Source organism: Glycine max, chromosome 15, assembly GCF_000004515.6.
Source record: "Glycine max cultivar Williams 82 chromosome 15, Glycine_max_v4.0, whole genome shotgun sequence".
In the NCBI taxonomy this organism is placed as follows: domain Eukaryota; kingdom Viridiplantae; phylum Streptophyta; class Magnoliopsida; order Fabales; family Fabaceae; genus Glycine; species Glycine max.
The window spans coordinates 3,775,823-3,797,646 of NC_038251.2; the positions used below are offsets into that span (position 1 = coordinate 3,775,823).

Here is a 21,824-nt window from a genome sequence, read left to right on the forward strand (position 1 = left end):
ATAACTTTTAATTAAAAATTTATAAAGTAGAAATTGCTTTAATTTGGCTATTACAATTTACAAGTCAAACATAACTTATTTATTTTTAGACTTAATTTTATTTTTTATCTATTAAATTTTATTATTTTTTCACTTTATATTTTTAAAAGTTTATTTTTATCGTTTTCTTGAATTTATGATAACATTCTGTTAACTTGAAAATTTTAAAAAATTAATGTAAGATTGTGGTGGTTAAAAACTGCCACTATCCTTATTTCGATCTTGTTCACCTCCTTCTTCAGATTCAAACCCAAACCAAAATAATGCACAACAAACATTCCAGATATGCTTTCAGGTTCAAACCCAAATGAACTTTCGGAGGAGCCTCCCCCTCTCTCACCGCGGCCTTCGACGTCGTGTACGCACTGAAGCCCGGCCTCAGAACCACCACCTACAACGTCGTGAGCAGAATGATCCGCCCTCCGCCGCTGCGCTTGAGGCGATTCGCGGCCTCCGTGGCGCACGCAAAGACGCCGCGCGCGTTCACTGCAAAGGTAGATTTGCGCCACGACTGAGTGGAGCGGGAGTTGGAGGTGTAGATCTGCGACGTGGAGCGAGATTTCAAGACCGATTCCGCGGGACGAGCACAAAGGTAGATCTGACAGCACGAAGGTGCAAATGGCGCCAAATTTCCTTTAAAAGGGTGTTAGGGGCGGTTACGGTGGTGGCACTGAAGGAGGAGGGTGGGAAGAAGGTGGAGGCAATGCGGAAGATGAAGGATGTACAAAATTATATTCCTAAAGCAATAAGCAAGGAAGTAATTGTGCGACTGCAACGAGAATAACATGGATAACAAAAGATAAGAAACAACTACAAAAATTTATTAAGCAAAATAGAAACCTTGACCCTTGTTCCTATATAACTCGTATAGCATGCTTTCCTTTTTTTCAGATCTGAGTGTTCTTAGTAGTCACTGTATTAAATTAATTATATTAAATTTTGAAATATGGAGTGAATACTAATATTGTTAGCGGAAATCTAGAAATAGGATTAAAATAAAAATTTTGAAAATATAAATAATTAAAACTAAACGTTTAAAATTTAATATATCAAAACAAAATAAATGTAAAATTTAATAAATCAAAAATAATATTAAATCTATTTTTTACGGTATTGGACCTCCCAAAGAGAAGATGTTGTGAGAGGGAGGGTCTTCTTCTCCAAGTGTGTCGTGTGTGGATTTTCGTGGATGATGTAGTTGAAGGGTAGACCTAGGACATAATGAATCGAATTCAATCGATTTAATTTAGTTTCATTTGATTTGATAAGAAACTTATTGACTCATAATTTAATTTGGATTAGATGTAAACTCTTATTTTCTTATTCAAATTCGACTTGATTCAAATCCAAAATCAGTTCAAATTGATTTTAAAATAATTATTTTTCATATTTTTATTTATTTATTCATTTATTTTGTTCGATAAATGAATAAATAAATAAAAGTATGAAAATTAGAATAGAAAAGTCCATGAATGAATATCATTACTCTTCTATTCTAATAAACTTTTTTTAGGGATACTATAGTAACGTTGATCCTTATCGACGTCAGCGTCTCGTCAGAGCCCCCAGCACCCTCCTCAACCACTGTATCCTTCAACAACGGTTCCTGAAAGATAGATTGTGCACAATTTGAACGGCAAACAACGATTTGCGACAGTTCGGGCTCTCGTCATCACTCTTTGACAGCAACTATCAACCTTGCTCAATTTCTTCTCTCCAGAGGTTGATGGGCCTACAATGCACCAAATAGTGACATGTGACGGCGATTGAATACTTTCTATATTAATAATAGTTCCATATGTGTAACGAATTAACATAGAGTAGCAACACTATAGATTAAAGGTTAGAAAATGGAAGTTACAATTGTAAGGTTCTCCTTTAATAAATTCACCAACCTAAACTACATAACTCTAAAGCGAAGTAAATATATTAAATTATTTTCTCTCTCTCATTTTTTTCCTCTCAATATCTATATCTACACAAGCTCCCCTATATGTATCTGAGACAGCAGCGGCAGTTTCAGATAGATCCCTCCCAATCTCTGAAATTTTGGAACCCACATGTTCTTTGAATTTTGAGACGGAATCAACCAGCTGAAAGAGTTCCCTGGCATGCATTTGAATTTCTTCTTCACTTTGTTTAATCACTTCCTGCAACTTCAATTCGGATGTCTTGACAAAAATGAAGTTCATTAGATACAATATTATCACATAAATCAGTTTAATTTTAACCAAGAGGCATTTTATCCAAACACGGTCACTAAGGAAAGGAAAAACAAAAATATGTCTTCATTCAAAATGTGTTTACTTTATAATCATGCTGATTCAGCAAACAAAAGTACATATTTTACGTTGTATTGTATTCTATTAGTTACTAAGCATGGCAGAAGTTAGTTTGGCTTAATGCCCCTAGAATCATCTAGAACAACTACACACTAATGCCAGAGCTCAGTCTCAAAAGGAATAGATTATTAGATTCAATACTGTCGTCTGCAAGCTAAGAACATACTTGCCCTCTAACCATAAGCATTTTAGAAAAGACCATGAACACGAACTAAGCAAAGCACAACACAGAAGTAGCCAGAAAAAGAATATAGCAACTATTATGCAATCAAAATACTAGCACACAAGCACTGATTTTTGCACCGTATGAATAAGAATCCAAAGAGAAGAAGAATGAAACACAACAATACAACATGAGAATTAGATGGCATGTTAGATAAGAATTAATTCAAAATTTAACCTATAGGAAAACACTGAAATAGGATTATCAATGTGGATAGTGAAATTTGCTTGCCTCTCCAAATTCATTGAGACATAAAAGAGAACAGCAGCCAGTAAACACATTCTCCATATCTTGAAGAATACTAAGCATTTCAAATTCAATAGACTATTAAGCAAATGAATCACAACAAAGGAATTACCTTGAGAACCTCAGCTGCCTCTCTTTCCATAATGTCAATTTCATGATCTGCCAGCTGGACATCCTCCAACATTTTCTTAGCTTCAGCAGAAGCTCTACTTGTGTATTCATGTGTTTCCTTCTTTATCCTGTTCAGTTGAGCTTCCATCTGGTAGATAAATCGATAAGCAGCAGAAAGGAATGTGAAACAGAAGTCCTCACAGGCAACATTATTCCTCTTTCCAATACCCATCTAATTCCAACATAGTGTAACAAAATTTTATAACAGAAACTGAGTAGAATTTGATCTGTATTTTGTTGTCATGTACTATAATTTTCTCAACAGAAAGACTTTTGTTATCTAAACCAAAAATTTTACACTGACCAGTCATAATTAAGTCATAGGTCATACTGCAACGCAAGTATGATAAGAGCTTTGAATTTAAAAATAAAAAATAAGAACAATAAAAAAAAGCATTGTAACTGATTACTGCCCAAAACAGGATAAAACGTATATTGGCCAGTACAAATTACAACTTACAAAATGCAGGCATCAATGCAACATCACTGCCTCTGCACCAGCTTCAACATGCCAGCATCACCTCTGGCTCCACTCACAGGCATCAACAATAGTTAATATTTTAACTTTCTACAAGTGTTACTCTCCAAACATTATGTTTGTTGTTATTATTATTATTATTATTATTATTATTATTATTATCTTCGCCCAGCCAATCATCTACCCAAATCAAATCCATCATCCACTATGCATTCATACAAAAAAAAATTGAAATCAAGACTAGCTATCTGTATAGTAGGCATTGATACAGAGTACAGACAAAGAAACATTATTAACACCAGTGTATAAATAGCCAAACACGGTGATGCACTTACTTCATCAATACGTGATTGCACTGCCGCAAGCTGATTTCTTTTCCCCTCAAGCCTAACAGCATTTTCACCAGACTTCTGCTGATAAGAAATGGACTCCTCCAGTTTTTCCATAGAACTTTTCTTGATTTCATCAGAAAAGGATCTAAGTGCAGGCTTCAGCACAAGTTTGTGATCGATTCCCATTATCTCAGCAGGAGTAGTACCCTTGGCATTCAGCAGATATTGAATTCCATTACCAATCTTCAACCTACAATCACTCAATCAGTACCATTGGCATCAGAATCAGAATGAACTCAAAAGACACCACATTATCTGATAGCATCAATCAATCACAATTATAACGTGACAGTCAACAATGAATTGGTGATAAGAGAGTGACCTCTTAAGGGCTTGGTTGCACTCCATGCCGAGAGCCTCGAGGTCTTTGATTTTGTGTGAGAGAGTGGTGTCGAGATCCCACGCCTGCTCCTCCAACGCATTCCTTGCAAGTTCAGCCTCCGCAGTGTCCCTCTCCACCGCCTGCAACTCCCTCTTCATCCTCTCCACGTCCCTCGCGTTGAAGCTCTGCGCCTCCACGCGACGCTTCAGCTCCTCATTCTCCTCGCAGATCTTCTCGTTCTCCGCTTGCTTCGCCTCCACCTGCTTCTCTTTCTCCGCCAGAACCCTCTCCGCCTGCTCGATCCGCAGGGATAACTCCTCGATCATCTTGTGGAACTTCTTCACGTCGTCCTCCAGCATTGCTTTCTCCTTCTCCAGCGCCTCCTTCAGTGAGGGCGCGGACCGGAGCCGCTCGAGCTCCGCCTCGAGCTCGGCGGCGCTGCGGCGCGTGGCCTGGAGGCGTTCCTCGGCGGCGGCCTTCTCGTGGTGGAGCTTATCCTTGATGCTGCGGTCGAGGTCCTCAACGGCGTCGTCCTCGTTGTGGATGAAGTGCATGTAGCTGTTGACGGTGTATTGGTAGAGGGAGTTGTGCTGTTTGGGGGAAGAAGAGAGGTGGAGGTGGAATTTGGCGATCTGGACGAGCCAGTGGATGAGAGCGAGGAAGGTAGGCCATTGGTGAGGCGCGGCTGGGGAACGGAGAATGGATTTGTTGAGTTTAAAAGGATAATTGAGGCGTTTGAGGAGGGGAGGGAGATCCTCTTCGAGTTTGGAGAAAGGGAAGTCGAGGAGAGAGAGGAGAAATTTTAGGGTTTCGTGGATGTCTTTGGCAGAGGGGAGCGTCGTTTTGAAGGTGATTGGGAAGTTGTGGGAGGAGAGGAAGGAGTTGATGGTGGAAACCACCGTTTGCTTGTAGGAAGGCTCATTGTAGAGGTCTAGGGTGGGGCGTCTGCCGATGCCGACGGAGGAGGGGCGGCTGCTGACGTCGGAGTCGCGGGAGGAGTACTGGCGGTGGTGGAAGTCCAGCGGAGTGGGCGGCGCCGGGGGAATGAAGGAGTCCTTCGCTTGCCGACGCGCGGTGGGTCTCATCTTCGCACAATGGATGATTCGATTCCAATTTTGAATTTGTGTGAGTAGTGCCGACTGTTAAGTGAGTATTATATTATGCTATGGATATCTGGGGGTTTCCCGCTCTCCATCGGCCAAAATTTCTAAACTTGCATAATTATAAGGATCAAATTATTTACAAATTATAATTTTATTTCTATTGGTGTGGTGCTGCTACAATTTTATTTTTCAACTTTTTTATTTACTTTTTAAATTAAAAGTTACAAATCATTTTAAGTTATTATTTTAGACTTCTTTTTTATTTAATTTTTTCAAATAAAAGTTAGAAATTATTTAAGTTAACTTCCTTCATGGATCATATATGAATTTGATAAGATCGTAAAAGTTAAAATAAACTAAAAATTAATATTATTTTTATATATATTCATGTGGAACAAAACATAGCTATAATGTTGTCGACATAATTTGATTATTTTTTCAATAATATCCAATAAATAAATAAAATTAACAAATATAAAAGATGAAGGGGTTATAATACATACATATATATATATATATATATATATATATATATAAACTGATATTACGAGGTTATAAACAGAAAAGTTGAACTAGTGAAATATTAAACCATTACTAGTTACTATTCAAATTTCATGGATTGCATTGCAATGCAATTGTGCCAGTATGGCAATATTTTATAGGTACTATAATTTAAATATATTTTGAATTCGTCGACCAAAAAAAATAAATATATATATATATATATATATATATATATTAAATTCAGAGTAAAAATACAAATTGAATGGTAACAAGTAAAATTTTGAATGAGATATCATGAGTATATTAAGTATACAATATCAATTTATCACGCACCTCGTACATATATACAAATTGAACACCCACTGAGCTGTTTTTCTCCTATACCGTTTTCATGACAAGGGTTGTCTTTCCCTTGCGTGGAACTGTCGTGATTCCAACTGCCATGATCCGTACAAGAAAGCTTACTATTTCATCAAATAATGGACAGCGCATGATAGGGTCAATTAGTAATCATGGTGTGCTGCAAGATTCAAACTCCCTTGGGGTTGAATGAAGTCACAGTTTACATGCCCCCTATGCAGGGGCAAGAAAAAATAAATTAAATGAAAGGTTAGAAAATTGAAGTTACTATTGTAAGGCTCTTGTCCTGACTCTATACCAACAGTGGTTGTGGAAGCGACTCTTGGGTTGGGTTGGTTAGGCTACACATTCCTTTTCCTCCAAATTCCAGTAGGAACACCATAACATACTGGTGATGCACCTGTCAAGAAAGGAAGAGTGCAAACCTCCCGTGCCTGACCCATGAAAGCTCCAATTTTGCGTCTGTGACCACAGTTCTTAGGTGACTCACTCTCAGCCAACTCTAGTAATTTCTTTCGTGGAGCCTTCCTCTTTGCTCTACCCTTGCAGCCCTTCAAGTTCATGGCCTCAAATTCTTCAGACAATAAATTGCATTGCAAGCATTCTGTTGGCATATCTGATCTTTCTTTCAACCATGCATCAAGCATTGCCTTGCCAAATCGATCTATATCCTTGTCTGTCACTTCCCACAGATTGCCGACAATGGCTGGAGAACCAGCCAGCAGATATGACAGGGGAATACCTTGTGGCGCATATTGACCAGGTAAGGTCAATGAACCACTACTGCAACCCATTAGAAGCGTAGCAGCACATTTGTCTAGTTTCTGAATCTCATGCCTGGGAATGTACTGTCCTCCTGTAAAAACACATTTAGTCACCCATATAAATATAGCAGCCACAGGGGATGACAAATATGTAATATGTCCTATTTAAAACATTTTACCACTTCCATGTCCAAAATATATGAAAAGGTCGTGACTTTCCAATGCTGAAGCCAATTCTTTGATGGTGGGTCTCAAACCAGCCTTTCCCTGTGAAGTAACAAGAGGAGAAAAGAAAGCATGATTATTCTACAGACTTTTAGAAAAACAATTAGCAGGGATACAAAAATCTGTAATATTTCCTTGTATTCTTAACAAATTCAAACTGTTTAAATACCTCCAGGTTTTGATCTCTAAAATAATTCTCAAATTCAATCTGAGTGCCACCAAGATCTCCATCTGGATTTAATAAATAAAAAGCATCCAGTGGATCTATCAAAGGAAAAGGCCCTAAATTCCTTCCCACTTGCTCCTTATGGTTGCTGCCTTTATGAAGAACAGCAGAAATGCAGCTCACGGAAGGCATGCGATAAACCTCCTGGTTCCTTAGAATGGGCAAGTTTTCCCAAGGAAGCATCTGTTGCAGTAATAGAGCTTGTTATAGAAGTCAACATTAAAAAACTCATAGGTGATGGATTAAAGCAAGAATACATTCATAGCTCAGTTTTGAAAACATTAGCTAAAACAAAATTTCCTTCAGGCTATCAATTTCCTTAAAGGTGAGAGACACAAATTTAGCTTAGCAAATTTGTTAAAAGGACTATCAATCAAGAAACTGCAGAATTGGAAATAAACAATTTGATTATATATGTTGAAAATATTGCTGCTTCGAATGTCAGTTACAGAGCACATACATGTCAGTTAAAAAATCTGGAAGAAATAAAACCAATACTCATTTTTTCATATAAGGTTGAATTTAAAAACATAGAAGTATTTTATTAATTTACTGTACCATATAGCATCCAAACAACAGAACTCAATGCTTAAACTTATTTCATAACTACATAGTAACAGAGTCGGAAACAATTCACTAACCTGCACCTCATAATCCAACACAAGAATTATAGGTTCTCTATTCACAGAGTCATCCACTTCCAGCACATTTAATGCCTCACTTAACAGTTCAAAAGCAACCTCAGATGATACTCCAATTCCATTGGCGGAATTTAATATCCCCCTCCTCGCTTCATCACAATAGCCTACTTTAGCAATGTAGCAGTCTTTCTTTGAGCATAGTTGTGAAACCAATGTTTTCCCATCACAAACATATTTGGAGCCTCCGAGAATAATTTTAAGAAGACCCTCATTTACATCCAATTTGCATTTAGATCTTAAATCATTCACAAGATTCTTAAGCACCAAGTCAAAATTTTTGCAGTTCAACCATTCTCCAAGAAGCAAGCATTTCCATGAACCAAACCACGACTCTTCAAGGTTCCTGGTAAGATATGACAATAGTACAAGGAGATCACAATTAGTTTCTTAAAAATTTAAAACTACCCAAGTCAATGATGTCATTGTGTGTAGTGCTATTCTAAAGTTTTAGAGTTCCTAAATAAAGAATGGACAAAGTGTTGCCTAAAGTAGATGCTGTTCAACTATGGAAAAGGTTGCAGAATATGCGGAGTACTTTTACAAACCGTTTTCAAGCAAGGAAAAGCACCAAAGAAAATGAGGAAGGAATGAAAGAAAAATAAAACTGAATTAATTCTTCTCTTCCATCTTTCATTACTAACAGTACTATTTATAACAACAGGGAACATGTTGGTCATGAGCCAACTGGCTAAATCACATTGTTTGGTGCATAACAGAATGAAAAGGGAATGTAACAACAAAATGGAAATTGGCTGTATCCTAACAAAATAGAAATATTCTAGAATGTCATGTGCCATATGGTGACTCGGCAACTATAGAGATTGATTCAGTTGTGGTTTGGTGATGCATATCAGGTACATTCTGAAATCAAAATTAATGCAAATCGACTTATGAAATCACAAAGAGGTAGCAAACCTCAGTAATTTATCAAGACAGTGATCAAGGTTCTTTCTCCGCTTCCACCATAACATCCTATTTTGTGTTGTATCTTCAAGAGGAGATTTTGTTGACAAGTAGTTTTCTTCTAAAATTGTTTTGAATGTTGGAGCCACATCATCAACAACTGTAAAACCCCATGGGCAATGCCATTTTTCACTATGCTCCTCACACTTGGGAGAAGTTCCCGAACCAGTACTCAGATCACCCTCACATGAAGCTGGTAATGAAAAGTTATAAATTACCTTGTTAAATTCATAAGGTTAAGCTTAACACTAATATCAGATGTTGTACATATTTGCTTACATGAGCTAAATACCTTGTAAAATAGAATCAAGTGGCAGTAACATTACAACAGGTTCGTTCTTAAAGCTCAGTCTTGACACCAGCATCCATGCTTGAACACATGTAGGATAAGACAACAATTCCTGTAGTAAACTAGTATAATCACGTCCAAGCAAACTTATACTGATTATAGTCGTTGATGGAAGACCAGCCAAAAACTTCTTCACATACTCTGCAAGATCTACAGTGGTATCAGGCACAAGCCTGCAAGAGGAAGGAACAAGACATTGAGAGCATTGCTTCAGGTTGTATGTCAATCAATTCTTTGCTTGCTTTATAATGCAAAAAGAACAACAGCTACCTGAGTAAGTCAGATGTGCACTCTTTGATGCTAGAAGATCCAGTAACATATGAACCCTGCAATTGAACTCATTTTAATAACATTTAATGGACCGTGCTTGACTACTTGCCACATACTGAAGAAGCAGAATACAACATTGAACAAGAAACAAGAAATCTTATACACAAATCTTATTGACAATCAGTATTCATGTGTGAAGTGTGCATGGATCTGAAATACATGATTGTAGGGTCAAGTGCATGTTTTCAGACATAAAAGAATAAATACATTGACACCCCAAGGTTTTTTTAGATTCCACATGATACTCCTGCTTTTTTAACGTTTACAACAACCTCCCTTATATGGGTACACGATGTAATGGTTTTCAAACAATTAAAGGTGATTAATGTAATGTATAAGAAGTGTCAGTGTAATGTTTTTCAAACAATCCTAGTGGGTTCTTGCATCAGCCCAGTTGTCTTCACTCTTCAGACCTGTTGTACTTTGACTTGTTGCTGGAGTCCAGCTGTTCATTTTAAATTTTGGCCAGACATGAGCTTAGCAGCATCCACCTTGAAAGAACTTTAAAATGATATTTACTTGTGAAAGACTGATTTGGAATTACAATGTTGTCAAACAATCCTAAACCTAAATACTACTTCAGTTTCTGCTAAGCACAAATTGAAGGGTGTCAAAAAGGATTGCAGTAGCTCCTACAAAAAGCATAAGCAATGTTGACCAATAGAAATCACTCCTTAGGATCACTAACAGCTCAAATTTCCCAAACATGAAAGAGAATTCTTTTGCCATCTAGGCTAGACCATTAATTAACCATCTAATTCATCCTATAATATCAAAGTCATAGGCTAATTAATTTGTGTTTGGTTCTGCATCAATACCCCAAAACGTGGATCAAAAAAGTAAAAATCAAAGCTTGTTCATATAGATTCTCCATTGACATGGGTAATAGACATCATGAGTGTTTTTTTATGCAAGTCATGCAACAAGTAACCAAGCAGGCTATTAGACAATGAAATAAAAAAGAAAATTAAATAGCTACTACTGAACAGAAAAATATGCCTAATAATGAGTTCAAAATTCAGGATTTCCCAATTGCCAAACCAACAATCAGTGCTTCTATTCAGAAGTCAATGTTTATAATAGAAGCCGTAGATAAAATTCCATACATTGATAAAGATGAAGATATATCTACAACATCAATAAGGGGTTGTACCTTGCATCTCCCAGTTAGATGTGAAAGAAATTGATAAGTAAGATGAGTTCCAATTGAAGCTTGGTGGAAATATGAAGACCAATAATTTTCGCCCAAAGCTTTGCTAAAAGATGACAGAGAAAATTGCTCGCTCAAGGAAGAAACTACACACATCACAGCAAGTAATTTCGACACCTGTTGCAGTATCATCAGCACACTAAGGTCATAACCTGCTCAATTGGTGGTAGGAAAGTAACAAAGGAAGAAATAAAAAGGCTAAGAGTCAGGATTAAGCAACTCTACAGGCAATTGCACTCCATAAAACACTGCAAGTGTTTTACAGATAAAGTTTATCATGATATGCTATTTCAAATTTATGATCAAGTTTTCGCAATCATGAAACTGTACCCAATCAAATTATTAAATAATTAAGTGAAAATTGTCACATAATAATAACATGAAAATAAAGATGTTACCTTTTGAAAAATTACAGGAACCTCACGAGAGAGTACAAAAGCTACCATCAGCCAAGAAGCCAGGTCTTCAAACTTGATGAAGGACAGATTACAGAAAATGTTCCTGTAAGCCAAAAACAAAATGTCAAAAGTTATAAATATAGCCCTTCGCAAGACACTTTAGGTGCCCACCTCAATATAGCAAAATACCAAACAATGACAATTCAATAAATATTTCCTTAAGAGCAGAAGGACCTGGCTGATCGGAAAACTAAGGAAGTGGATTCTCAAGAATCAACATTTTTTAACACAATATTCAGGTGCTTGTTATTAATCAAAATGTGATTCATGTATCTTCCATTAACAATCATCAACTCCACATTTTACATACAGGATCTTTTTCACAGCACAATATGCGCAAGTAAAATGTCAGAGACCATTAGTGGTCAACAAAAGGAAGCTTATAATTAAAATTTCCTAATTAATCTAGAGGGTACTCTTTTAAGCAGGCATGTTGATTCTGATTACAAATATACAACCAAAATGTGATGTGAACAACCCAGACATTTTAAGAAAGCGCATCATAAAATATCTGATTACAAATATACAACCAAAATGTCATGTGAACAACCCAGACATTTTAAGAAAGTGCATCATAAAATATGTGATAACTGTCAATTAGTCAGTCACGACTACATTACTTATCCCAGAAGTTAATGATAAAGCACATTTTGGAGATGAATCTATACATATAAATTAGTTTTTTCCTGAAAAAATAAGAAATGTATGAAACAAACTAGTTGGTACAAATACCTCGCAAACTTGGAATGATAGTTCTTCAAAGAATACCAGCATATGTCATGAACTATTTCTGCACGTTCAATAGTAAATACATCTCCCGGGATCTCCCTCGCAACCAAATGAAGAAAATAATCTAGAGGAATAGATGAAGGCATGGGGTAGAATGGGTTTCTGCTGACCAGAACTGATATACTTCTTAGAAGAATTTTACGTGCTTCATCAATTTGACCAGGATATGCAAAGCATTTCACTGTAAAGAAACACATTTGAAAATTAAAACAAGCAACTTTATCTCATAAATAAATACAAGACCTAGCCAGAACATGCAAGCAAGAAAGAAAGAGTCATATAACATAAAGCAAGTTACTAGCCAACTTTTGACTGCAAAGTCCATGCCACAATATCCACAAATTTAGTAGCAAGCTAGTTATTGAATCAATCTCTAATCAAGTAAAGTTAAGGTCTGCTAAAAAAATTACTCCTGCCTGTTATCGTTCAGCACATGATAATTCATACTCAATCATCTGTACCTTCTTTACAAAGAATTCTAAACCCTATAAACACTGATAGACTTAGTGGTTAACCCAATGCACTGCTGCAAGCTATGTGTCAAACACAAAGGAAGCAATGTAAGTGCCTTTGAATTAAACTTTATCTCAAAAAAATTGTCCATCAATAAATAAATATATGGTCTTACATGCTTGACTGTGAGCAGCCTAACCCAACAATTATTTAAGAAAGTCCACAAAAGCAACCATAAACACAACAAACAATTAATTTCATTTCATTTCCAAAGGATGCAAACATATACTTTTTGAACTGGTAAGTTGAAAAAAATTAAAAAAATAAAAATAAAAATGGATTGTCAAAATTTGGGAAAGGCAACTCTCAAGAAGTTTACCTTACTCAAAAAATAATGCTGTGTAAATGCAAAATAGCTTGAAAAAACAGCTGTAGATGTCTACTGAATAACACTTGCATTTACTCAACAACAGAATAAAGAGCAGAAAATATGAAAGGGCGCTCATACCTACTCGACTGAGTAGCTTCATCGAATGTTGCCTCCGGACAAACTCCCATTTAAGATTAATAAAATCATTTAGTAATCCAGATTTTACAACTTCAGATGGAAGACAGTACCAACACTTCATTTTCGAGAAAACACAGGTTATTGCACACCTTGAAGCAAAAGTGCAACCTATGTTGCTCAAAACTGACCCATTCTGACTAAGCATATCAGATGAATCAGAAACATGATTCCCCTCCAGACTTTCATGGACTTCTAACTTCCCGTGAATGCTTGTGTATTGGTTCTGTGAAGATCGATATCTAGAACGAGTTAACCTTGATTTATTCTCAACCACTAAGTTTGGTTCCTTTGGTAAAACCTTTGCTGCATTTTTGGTCTTTCTATTTTGTTTTGCCCCAATCTCAGTTTCTCGCCCCGCTTTCATGGATTTCTTTACACTTTCACCTACTTCATTCATTATAAAGCAAGTACAAGTCTTACCAGCAGGACATTTTATGTCTGTTGCAGTTCCATCACTGCCATCTTCTGGACAGCTAAGAGGATTTTTCCACTCAGAAAGATTTAGTTTATCCAGAGCTGATGTATACCAATTTTTTGCAGTTTCTTCAGACATAACCCCATCACAAGTGTCAAATTTACTCTGACACAAATCTCCAAGATACTCATACAGAGTAACTTCGAGCTTCAATTTACACTTTGAGCAACAAAAGGGTGTGTTGCTTTCCTTTAAAATCTGTTCAGCACTCAGTAGTTCTTTTTCTGCTAAATCCCAAAGTCTTTTCTTAAGATAAAGTTTTCCTAGTAAAACACACCATAAAATTGGTAAGTCAATATCATACCAATCAGAGAATGAAAAATTATCAATCAAACAGGGAGAAAAGGCTAAAACTAAATTTTATACCTAAAGAGGAAGAAAAAATAATTATAAAGAAGGGGAGCTTTAGTGAACAGGATATGGCTTTGCCCCACTTGAGATAGGTTTCAGCCTCAGCTCCATCTCCAATCATTTCATGGATGATTCCTAGCTGCAAGTGTAAATGAAAGTGAAATATGGTGCATAATAGGCTTCATCTGAACATATTTATTTTTTTTATATGAGAGGGATTATGAGATAGAAATCAAACCTGAAGAGTGCTCTCAAGATAGCATTGCATAACTTTCCATGCACTAAGATAACTGTCTTTCAAGTCCCATGATATAGAATCAAATAGCAAAACTTCCCTGGCAACTGATAAGTTCAGTCCAATATTTTCAACACCATCCATAAGATTCTTTGAGGAATCAACCATTACATTTTTCTCTTCATTCTGCTGCTGAACATTATGTGTAAACTTCCTTTGGAAGAGTTTGGCATGTAATCTATGAGCTTCTTTTGCAGATGAAAGAGCCTAATAGGTTTGAAAAGAAAAGAAGATACTTATAATATGGGAAACAATGTAAGATCAAAAAGGTATAGTTAAAAAAACAATACCAAAATATGTGTTTCATTGGTAGGGTTTGAACCAAAATTGTTATGCTTTGCTTTTAAAGAATTAAGGTCTGCTTGGTTGCATAGATATAAAACGGGGAGGAGGAAATTAAAAAAGCATTTGAACATAATCAAATTCATGGACATCATATTTTTTACATTCTTATTTTCATCTCTACTTTACCTTGTCTAAATACCTCTTCATTATTTACCTACACATCTAAAAGTCCAAGCCATTTTTATTTAGAAATATGAAAACCACATGAGTTGAAAATTATCAATTCACCAGTATTGCAATCTATTAACATTTAACAAACAGTAGCACTAGCACTTGAGACAAAAACATGAAATTTGCTTCAAATAAGACTTGTCTTTAGTTTAGAAATTAAGAAACTGACAATCGGTAATATAAGAATTTAAATCAGAACCAATGCTACTTACCTCTATTAACTGTCCATTTGCAACAAGTCTTGGGCACAAATCATAAAAAAGACACCCAGCAAGAAATGTAGAATGACTTGGGACAGGAACCTAGGGGAAGATTAATAGAGATCAAAAGTGATGATTTTGGATAAAAAGAGATTATGAGAATTTCTGTCTCAAAATAGCCTTACATTTGAAATCAGATCAAGTGCTGCTTTTTGAACTTCATCAATTGTGATGTCCGTTTGAAAAGAGCTCCCATGACTGCAAGAATTCCTATGAGAGCTAGCAAACAAGAAAGAAAAATTCTGCTGAAACCCTATCAATGATGATTGATTTCCCTGAAGATAACGTATCCAGAAATCAATATTTGAAAGTTCACTAAACTCATCCAGTGAATTCATGATGAATTCCTCGTTAACAGGTGAAACACAAAGGGCGTGACTTAGACTTCTACTTTCCCACATTAGGGGCAACCACTTCTCAATTGGGACATTCTTCCGTTTAAACATTTTAATCAACAATTGATATGCATCATTGAACAGTTCCATGAAACCCTGAAGATATGCCATTGAAACTAAGAAACCGTTACTATAAATCTTACACAAAAACTACAGAAACAAAAATGATTAAAGGAAAACGGACCTTCAATTGTAATAAATCAACTACATTATAGAGTAGAATCATTATATTGTCAGATAATGCAGAAGAATCTCCCTCTTCAAAGCGATTAAGATGAGAAATGCTCAACCATAGATCCAAAGCAGCCTTGACATCTTCAAAGATTTGCTGCTTAGTGTACAAACCAATATAAGCATTTTTCAATTAAAGAAGAAATTTATTAAGAAAAAAGGAAAATACGATTACCAAGAGTTAGGAGGTTAAGAAATCCCCTTTACAATAAGAAGAAAATATAAACAAAAGAGGGTAAAGAATTTTATGGAGCAAAGCTGTCCAATCCCTCAGCATACCCATAAGGGAAACTAAGCTAGGCCTTCACAAGTAAACTGTTGAATTTAACATCATAAAATGATGATGACATCATCAATGACAACTATCCATCACAAAGAAATAGAAATAATTTAATGACAGTGAAAATTATTAACATATTTTTGGTACCTTCGAATTAGCTTCTGCTTCCTGTGTACATATTGCACGCAAGCAATATGTCACACACAATTGATGATGAATGGGATTATTATCAGTACATATCTCACCAAAAATTTCATTCTGTAGTAGAGGAATTACATCATATTAATGGCATATACATCCCAACATATACAGATAATAGAGGTTAGATATTTGAGGGAAAACCAAGAAGACCAAACAGCTTACCATAATAGTTATTGCTTCTGACAGACACTGAATGCAGTCCCTGAGACCACCTATGCCCCTAACCCTAATTGCTTTTCCCTTTCTCACTAGAGTTTGTGCCTTCTGAAAACGACTATCTAGAGTGATATATATATCTTGCAGGAGAATGTCTGTTATTTTCATTTGCATTTTCTGGCAAAATTCTGGGTATTTAAAACCCATTTCCTCATATGCAGTAAGCTCCTAAACAGACATTAAGAAAAAGAAGAAAAAAAAACACAATTGACTAACAGAACCAATACACATAAATTTAAACAAATGGCAGCAAAAATATCATGAAATTTCTATGCAAAGGAAATATCCACAAAAGAGGCTGAACCTGCTCCAAGATCATGGCAATGTTCCTCTTTGACAATTCCAAAGAAGATGACAGCAGGCTATACAAGGTAAGAGAATCAATTCTCTCATCCACCTGCGTAGCACGTTTACATTCTATCTGCATACCGTTACCATAACATACAACAATCAATGCGAGTGAAGAAGCAAACTTAAACAGAAACGAGAAAAGTGCCGAATACTTAAAAGTAAATGCTTCAAAATGTTACCTTTACCCACTGCTTTACTACAGGTATAGGTGCTGGAAGCCCCTCAAACAAATCATTAGCAGTGAACCAGTTTTTCAGGATGTCAATCATTTTTTTGTTTATCTTTAGATTGTTGACATCATGGATAATATCTAAAAGGAGAGCACTTCTGGTGCAAGCCTCCATTACAAACTCTTTCAAAGCACCTTCTGACAGATTAGCAGAATGATATTTAATACAGAGCCATGAAGCTTTACAACACAAGTTTAGCACCTTTGAAGCCTGCAGTGATATGTCAGACAGAAATAAAAGTAAATCACTGAAACAAAAAATATGACTTCATATTATTTACTTTCAGGTACAACTCTCTCAGATTATCATTCTTCATTCACAACCTAAATATTTGCATTTCCTTAATTTTGCAGTCAAAATCAATTGTAACTTGGTAAGAAAATATAAATCCTACAAGACTACAAGTTCTTTTACTTGGTTTATGCGTGTTTCCTTATAGATATAACACTTCTCAACCATTCATTCATTACTAATTGCTGCTTTTTTATTCTTTGGAACCTATGAAAGATTGAAAACGATTGTGTCCTAGCAAGTAGTTCTATGATTCAGCTCGAAGTAAAGTGCACCTTTAGTACAAGTAAGTTGTCTGCCTCATTTCAACCCAAGTGGCCTTTTACAGCAGGCAAGGTAGAGTTGAAAAAATCCAACCCGTGGACCCTTACTAAATATCTGAAGCTTTTAGGCTAAAATAATCGTTTAACAGTATGTATCAAGTATCAACTAAGATTCAAGGAATGGTTATATCTATATTCCAATCCACTAACTGACAGGTAAAAGCTTCCATCAAGTGATAAAGCTTTTGGGACAATATCTCTTTTACAATATTGGTTTTCCAAATCCATGACCAAGAGCACATGAAGTGCATGTGGAAACATCTCAAGAAGCAAATATATGTTTCTGTGAGATATTATCATTAAATGGAACATTTCAAGTTTCAACCATAAAAAAAGGAATGGAATACCTTTTTCAGTAGCCTGTTTCTGTATAAAACTACAGCAATATTGTAGAGACAAGCAATTATGTATTTTAATCCTTCTGCTTCAATCCATTTGCTAGCAATGATCTGATTAATTAATTGTTTGCTCTCCTGAAACAAGGACAAAAACCTAATTATTAGCATTTAAAAAAACAATACCTAATAACATTCTGCAATTGTATTCTGCTAAGAGTTCGGAAATTCAATAATTTATTGCTTAGTGGGAAAACCATTATAGTAGAAATATGAGCATTTCATGGTAACCAATAAAACCTGGACTTTAAGATTGGTTCTGATGGAAAGGGTGAAGGCTGCTACAACTAAATTAAGCACTGTTTTACTCTTTTCATCAAATCCATCTCCATTGTTTTTAGGCATAGAGCTGCAGCCAGGAAGAAGTGAAATTCAGATATTATCATAGAAAACAACACAATATGAAATAAATAGAAGGATTCATCTTTCAAACTTGTTGAGATATCCCATCTTATATATAAACCAAATAACAAAAATAAGCTCTTAGAAACTACTCTTCAATATTAATTTAGAAGAAAACAGATTCACTGGATATACCTTGTACTAGAAAGAATAAGATGACAAAGGATATGGAATGCATCTTGGACAGTGGACATCATAGTCATAGCAGAAGCATCGTCCACTTTGGTAACTAACTCTTTCCTTTCTGAATTAATTGATTTAGCAAGTGGTTGGCATAGATATTTCAATGCCTCTAAGTAACCTGACAGGTAAGTCATAGAAGCCTCGCCATCGAAACCTGATAATGCACATGGGTGACCAGCAAAACATTGGTCTTCTACGCTGGACGACATACAATTACTTTTGCTGCAAATATGCAAGGAACCAAGCAATGGTGGTGAATTCTGTAGTATTTTCTCGTTTTCTAGTAAAGTTCCAAGCAAACACTCAAATTTTGCACTGCCAGAGGATGCTAGATCTCCAGTTCTGGACCTCAAATTACAACTAACAAGGAGCAATCCAGCAGCATAAAGCCTCAGTATTGAATTTATGGGTGTCATAACCTGCCCAGTTACTTCAATCAAAGTGGAATACAAAATGTGGAGAATAGCAGCATAAATGAAAAGCATACACTAGAAAACTTTGATAGAAAAATACCTGTTTGAAATGTTCTGCTATTTTGTTCAAATATGCTGCAAATGTACTACAAAAACTTGCATTTGCAGTTTGACATTTATTTGCACAGTAATATACAAGTTCAACAAAGTCAGTTCCTGTGTTTCCCTCCTCAACCTGAAAGATTGATGAATATAGGAATCAAGTGCTCCAAAAAGAAAAAACCAAACTTATTATTTAGATGGAAAACAAACTAGTAACTAAAAAATATGGTCCTACCAATAAAAAAGCTAGTAAATACAAATGATAGAATAATTAACACCTTGCACTCGCGAACTATGGAGTCCAGTATATCCATGATATACAAGGAGTTATTATCCCTCAGTGCAAACAATGATGAGCATACCCTGAGGGCAATCTGCATTTAACATTTTATCAAGATCGCTAGTGAAAATTTTATTGATGAATATATCCAAAAGATTAGTTTAGAGTCCTGCATTATTACCTTGTAGACTTGATCTTTGATGGGAGATTTCACATATTCAGTCAACGTTGTACACCAAAACAAGGTCACCAAGTCTCTATCCGGAAATGGCGTCCTCCCCAATAAATTTAAAGTGCACTTGCCCAAATGAGTTACTAACATCTTGTGCAACTTCTCATATGAATTGGAATCCAATCTCCTGAAACAATAAGTTGTATAAAAATGCAATTTAATAGCTCACTTCAGTCCAGATGATATAAAAAGTTAATTGAGGCAAAAACAAGACTAAAACCCAAACAAAAACTCTCTTAGAGAGCATTTGAAAATTGAAAATAAAATACAAGTGAGAATTTAAGACAACTGAGGGACAAAACAAAGCTAGAGACAGGCAGTAGCTTCTTCATGTAAGGGATCATCCTCCTATGCATAATTGAGATCATCTTTGGGCACACTATTGAAAATCACAAGAGAGAGAAACATAGCATGAAATAAAATGAGAAAGTACAATGAGAGAATCTGACAGAACCATTCTTTTTAATTTCCAAAATGTTAAACATGTAGGATTTAGGACCTCTATATTCATAGAGTTTAGAGATATGCCAGACCATTTTCGCTAGACAGCAGGAGGCTCACAACAATATCAACGACCAAAGAGCACAATTCTTTACCCTCTCCACTGCCCTTGTCTATTTCAGGGAGAAGCTTACCCTTCCTCTTGGCGGGTGGAAGCTTCTCCAAAACCCCTAAACCCTCAAGTTGGGCTTCGTCAAACAGGCCACATGACTCGAGGCAGTGAATCAGGCGAAGTCGCTGGAACTCGACGGAGAAGGGCTTGGAAGCCAACTGAGAAGCGACGGCGTCCAAGCAATCGAGGCAGAGCCTGTAAACGCGGAGCAACTCGAGGAGGGAGACGGCATTGTTAGACTTGGAGACCTCGGGGAGCCGTTTTGGGAGGATGGATAAGGAGGCGTTGAGGAAAGAGAGAAAACGCTTGGCGAGTGAGCGAATTAGGGTTTGGTCGGGGTTGGATTTTTTGGTTGGCTTAAGATCTGACAGGGGACGGAGGTAATCAGAGACAAGGGCGTGGATGCCGGGGGAATCGGAGGACTGAAGCTTGGAGATGAGGGAGGATTCCGAGGGAGAAGCCATCATTCCAAGTTCAATGGATCGAAGAAGCAGTGAGGCCTTAATGTTAATTTCAAGGGCGCCAACAATCCAATTTCATTTCAAACTTTTCCAATCGAACGGAGCCGAGCCGAGCATTATAACGGTCGTTTATTTTCTTTTTTTTCAAATAAAAATTATATGAGATTTTTTCTCTGAGAGGAAAAAAATATAATATATTCATTGTTCATTATTGGCAGAAAAAAAATATATATTTCATTATTCATGCATATTTAAGTATAATGTTTTTTTTCAGCGTGATAAAATTTATAAAGATTGTTATATTTTCATCTAATTAAAATGTATCTTTTTCTATACTTAATTGAAAATTATATTAAGTAAGGCAATAACTAATTGTCATGGACATATTAGAAATGAAAATGAGTACATTCTATAATATTCATTCACATGTTCACATTTTTTTAAAAATATTCATACTTAAATTTATGTATGTGTATGTAACAACTTTCTCATTCCTATATTTGAGATAGCTATATGTCTATATTTGTATTCATGATCCACGCTTTACTTTTATATAAAGTTAATAAATCAATAAAAATAATTTAATTAAAAAAATTACTACAATTAAATTAAAAATGCATTTTTAAATTTAGAAAATATAACTTTAAAAACATCCACGCATAATATTAAAATCAAACAAATATAACATTGATTCGTCTAAGCTCAAGATGTAAATAAACAATATTACAAAGATAATCATCAAACTTATAAATTATCATTCTTAAAATTTATCATGTTTAATCATTTAACAAAATTTCTCATTAAACTTTAACATCTTACCGTGACAATACCTTTAAGACTGGTAAAAAAAATTAAAATTAATTAGATTATAATTATATATTATAAAGTATAAAAAACACAAATAGATAAAATATTTGACCTAATCATCATAATTAATTTTTTCATATTTTTGTAGACACTTATCTCTTAAGTCTATATATTGTTTTTGTGAACTAATACCAATAGAAACTATAACATAACAATAAGGTTAAGGACTGGACTATCAAAAACAATAATTAAAACCACAAATAAAAGATTAGTCACAAACCAAGGAATTAGATTTAGGATTCCAC

At 35.5% G+C, this 21,824-nt stretch overlaps 2 protein-coding genes across 2 annotated transcripts; both read right to left on the reverse strand.

Annotated features, from left to right (window-relative positions):
• Positions 1–1,855: 1,855 nt before the first annotated feature.
• Positions 1,856–5,384, reverse strand: LOC100804770 (kinetochore protein NDC80 homolog). The gene is made up of 4 exons (XM_006597267.4): positions 4,214–5,384; positions 3,835–4,081; positions 2,963–3,109; positions 1,856–2,210 (listed from the first exon to the last, which is right to left on the reverse strand). Exons 1-4 carry the CDS (start codon positions 5,296–5,298, stop codon positions 1,974–1,976), a joined length of 1,716 nt encoding a protein of 571 aa, XP_006597330.1. The 5' UTR covers positions 5,299–5,384; the 3' UTR covers positions 1,856–1,973.
• Positions 5,385–6,086: 702 nt separating this feature from the next.
• On the reverse strand, positions 6,087–20,791 carry LOC100805306 (separase). Its single transcript, XM_014767560.3, has 27 exons — positions 20,172–20,791; positions 19,588–19,802; positions 19,405–19,500; positions 19,125–19,259; positions 18,564–19,030; positions 18,267–18,375; positions 17,979–18,104; positions 16,967–17,227; positions 16,741–16,857; positions 16,383–16,604; positions 16,167–16,277; positions 15,693–15,836; positions 15,239–15,604; positions 15,066–15,155; positions 14,281–14,544; positions 14,058–14,181; positions 13,157–13,954; positions 12,139–12,376; positions 11,347–11,449; positions 10,892–11,065; positions 9,679–9,734; positions 9,352–9,581; positions 9,012–9,252; positions 8,037–8,439; positions 7,339–7,578; positions 7,124–7,211; positions 6,087–7,036 (listed from the first exon to the last, which is right to left on the reverse strand). The coding sequence occupies exons 1-27, from the start codon at positions 20,716–20,718 to the stop codon at positions 6,522–6,524; spliced, it is 6,480 nt and encodes a 2,159-aa protein (XP_014623046.2). The 5' UTR covers positions 20,719–20,791; the 3' UTR covers positions 6,087–6,521.
• Positions 20,792–21,824: the final 1,033 nt, after the last annotated feature.

Excerpts from the sequence above, each read along its gene's own strand:
- LOC100804770 (XM_006597267.4), bottom strand. The coding sequence starts at position 5,298 with ATGAGACCCACCGCGCGTCGGCAAGCGAAGGACTCCTTCATTCCCCCG. Across the intron at positions 4,082-4,213 it reads TGCAACCAAGCCCTTAAGAG|GTTGAAGATTGGTAATGGAA; the intron begins GTCACTCTCTTA and ends GAGTGATTGTAG. Across the intron at positions 2,211-2,962 it reads AGGCAGCTGAGGTTCTCAAG|ACATCCGAATTGAAGTTGCA; the intron begins GTAATTCCTTTG and ends ATTTTTGTCAAG.
- LOC100805306 (XM_014767560.3), bottom strand. The coding sequence starts at position 20,718 with ATGATGGCTTCTCCCTCGGAATCCTCCCTCATCTCCAAGCTTCAGTCC. Across the intron at positions 16,858-16,966 it reads TAGTAAAGCAGTGGGTAAAG|ATAGAATGTAAACGTGCTAC; the intron begins GTAACATTTTGA and ends AACGGTATGCAG. Across the intron at positions 11,450-12,138 it reads TATCATTCCAAGTTTGCGAG|GAACATTTTCTGTAATCTGT; the intron begins GTATTTGTACCA and ends TTTGGCTTACAG.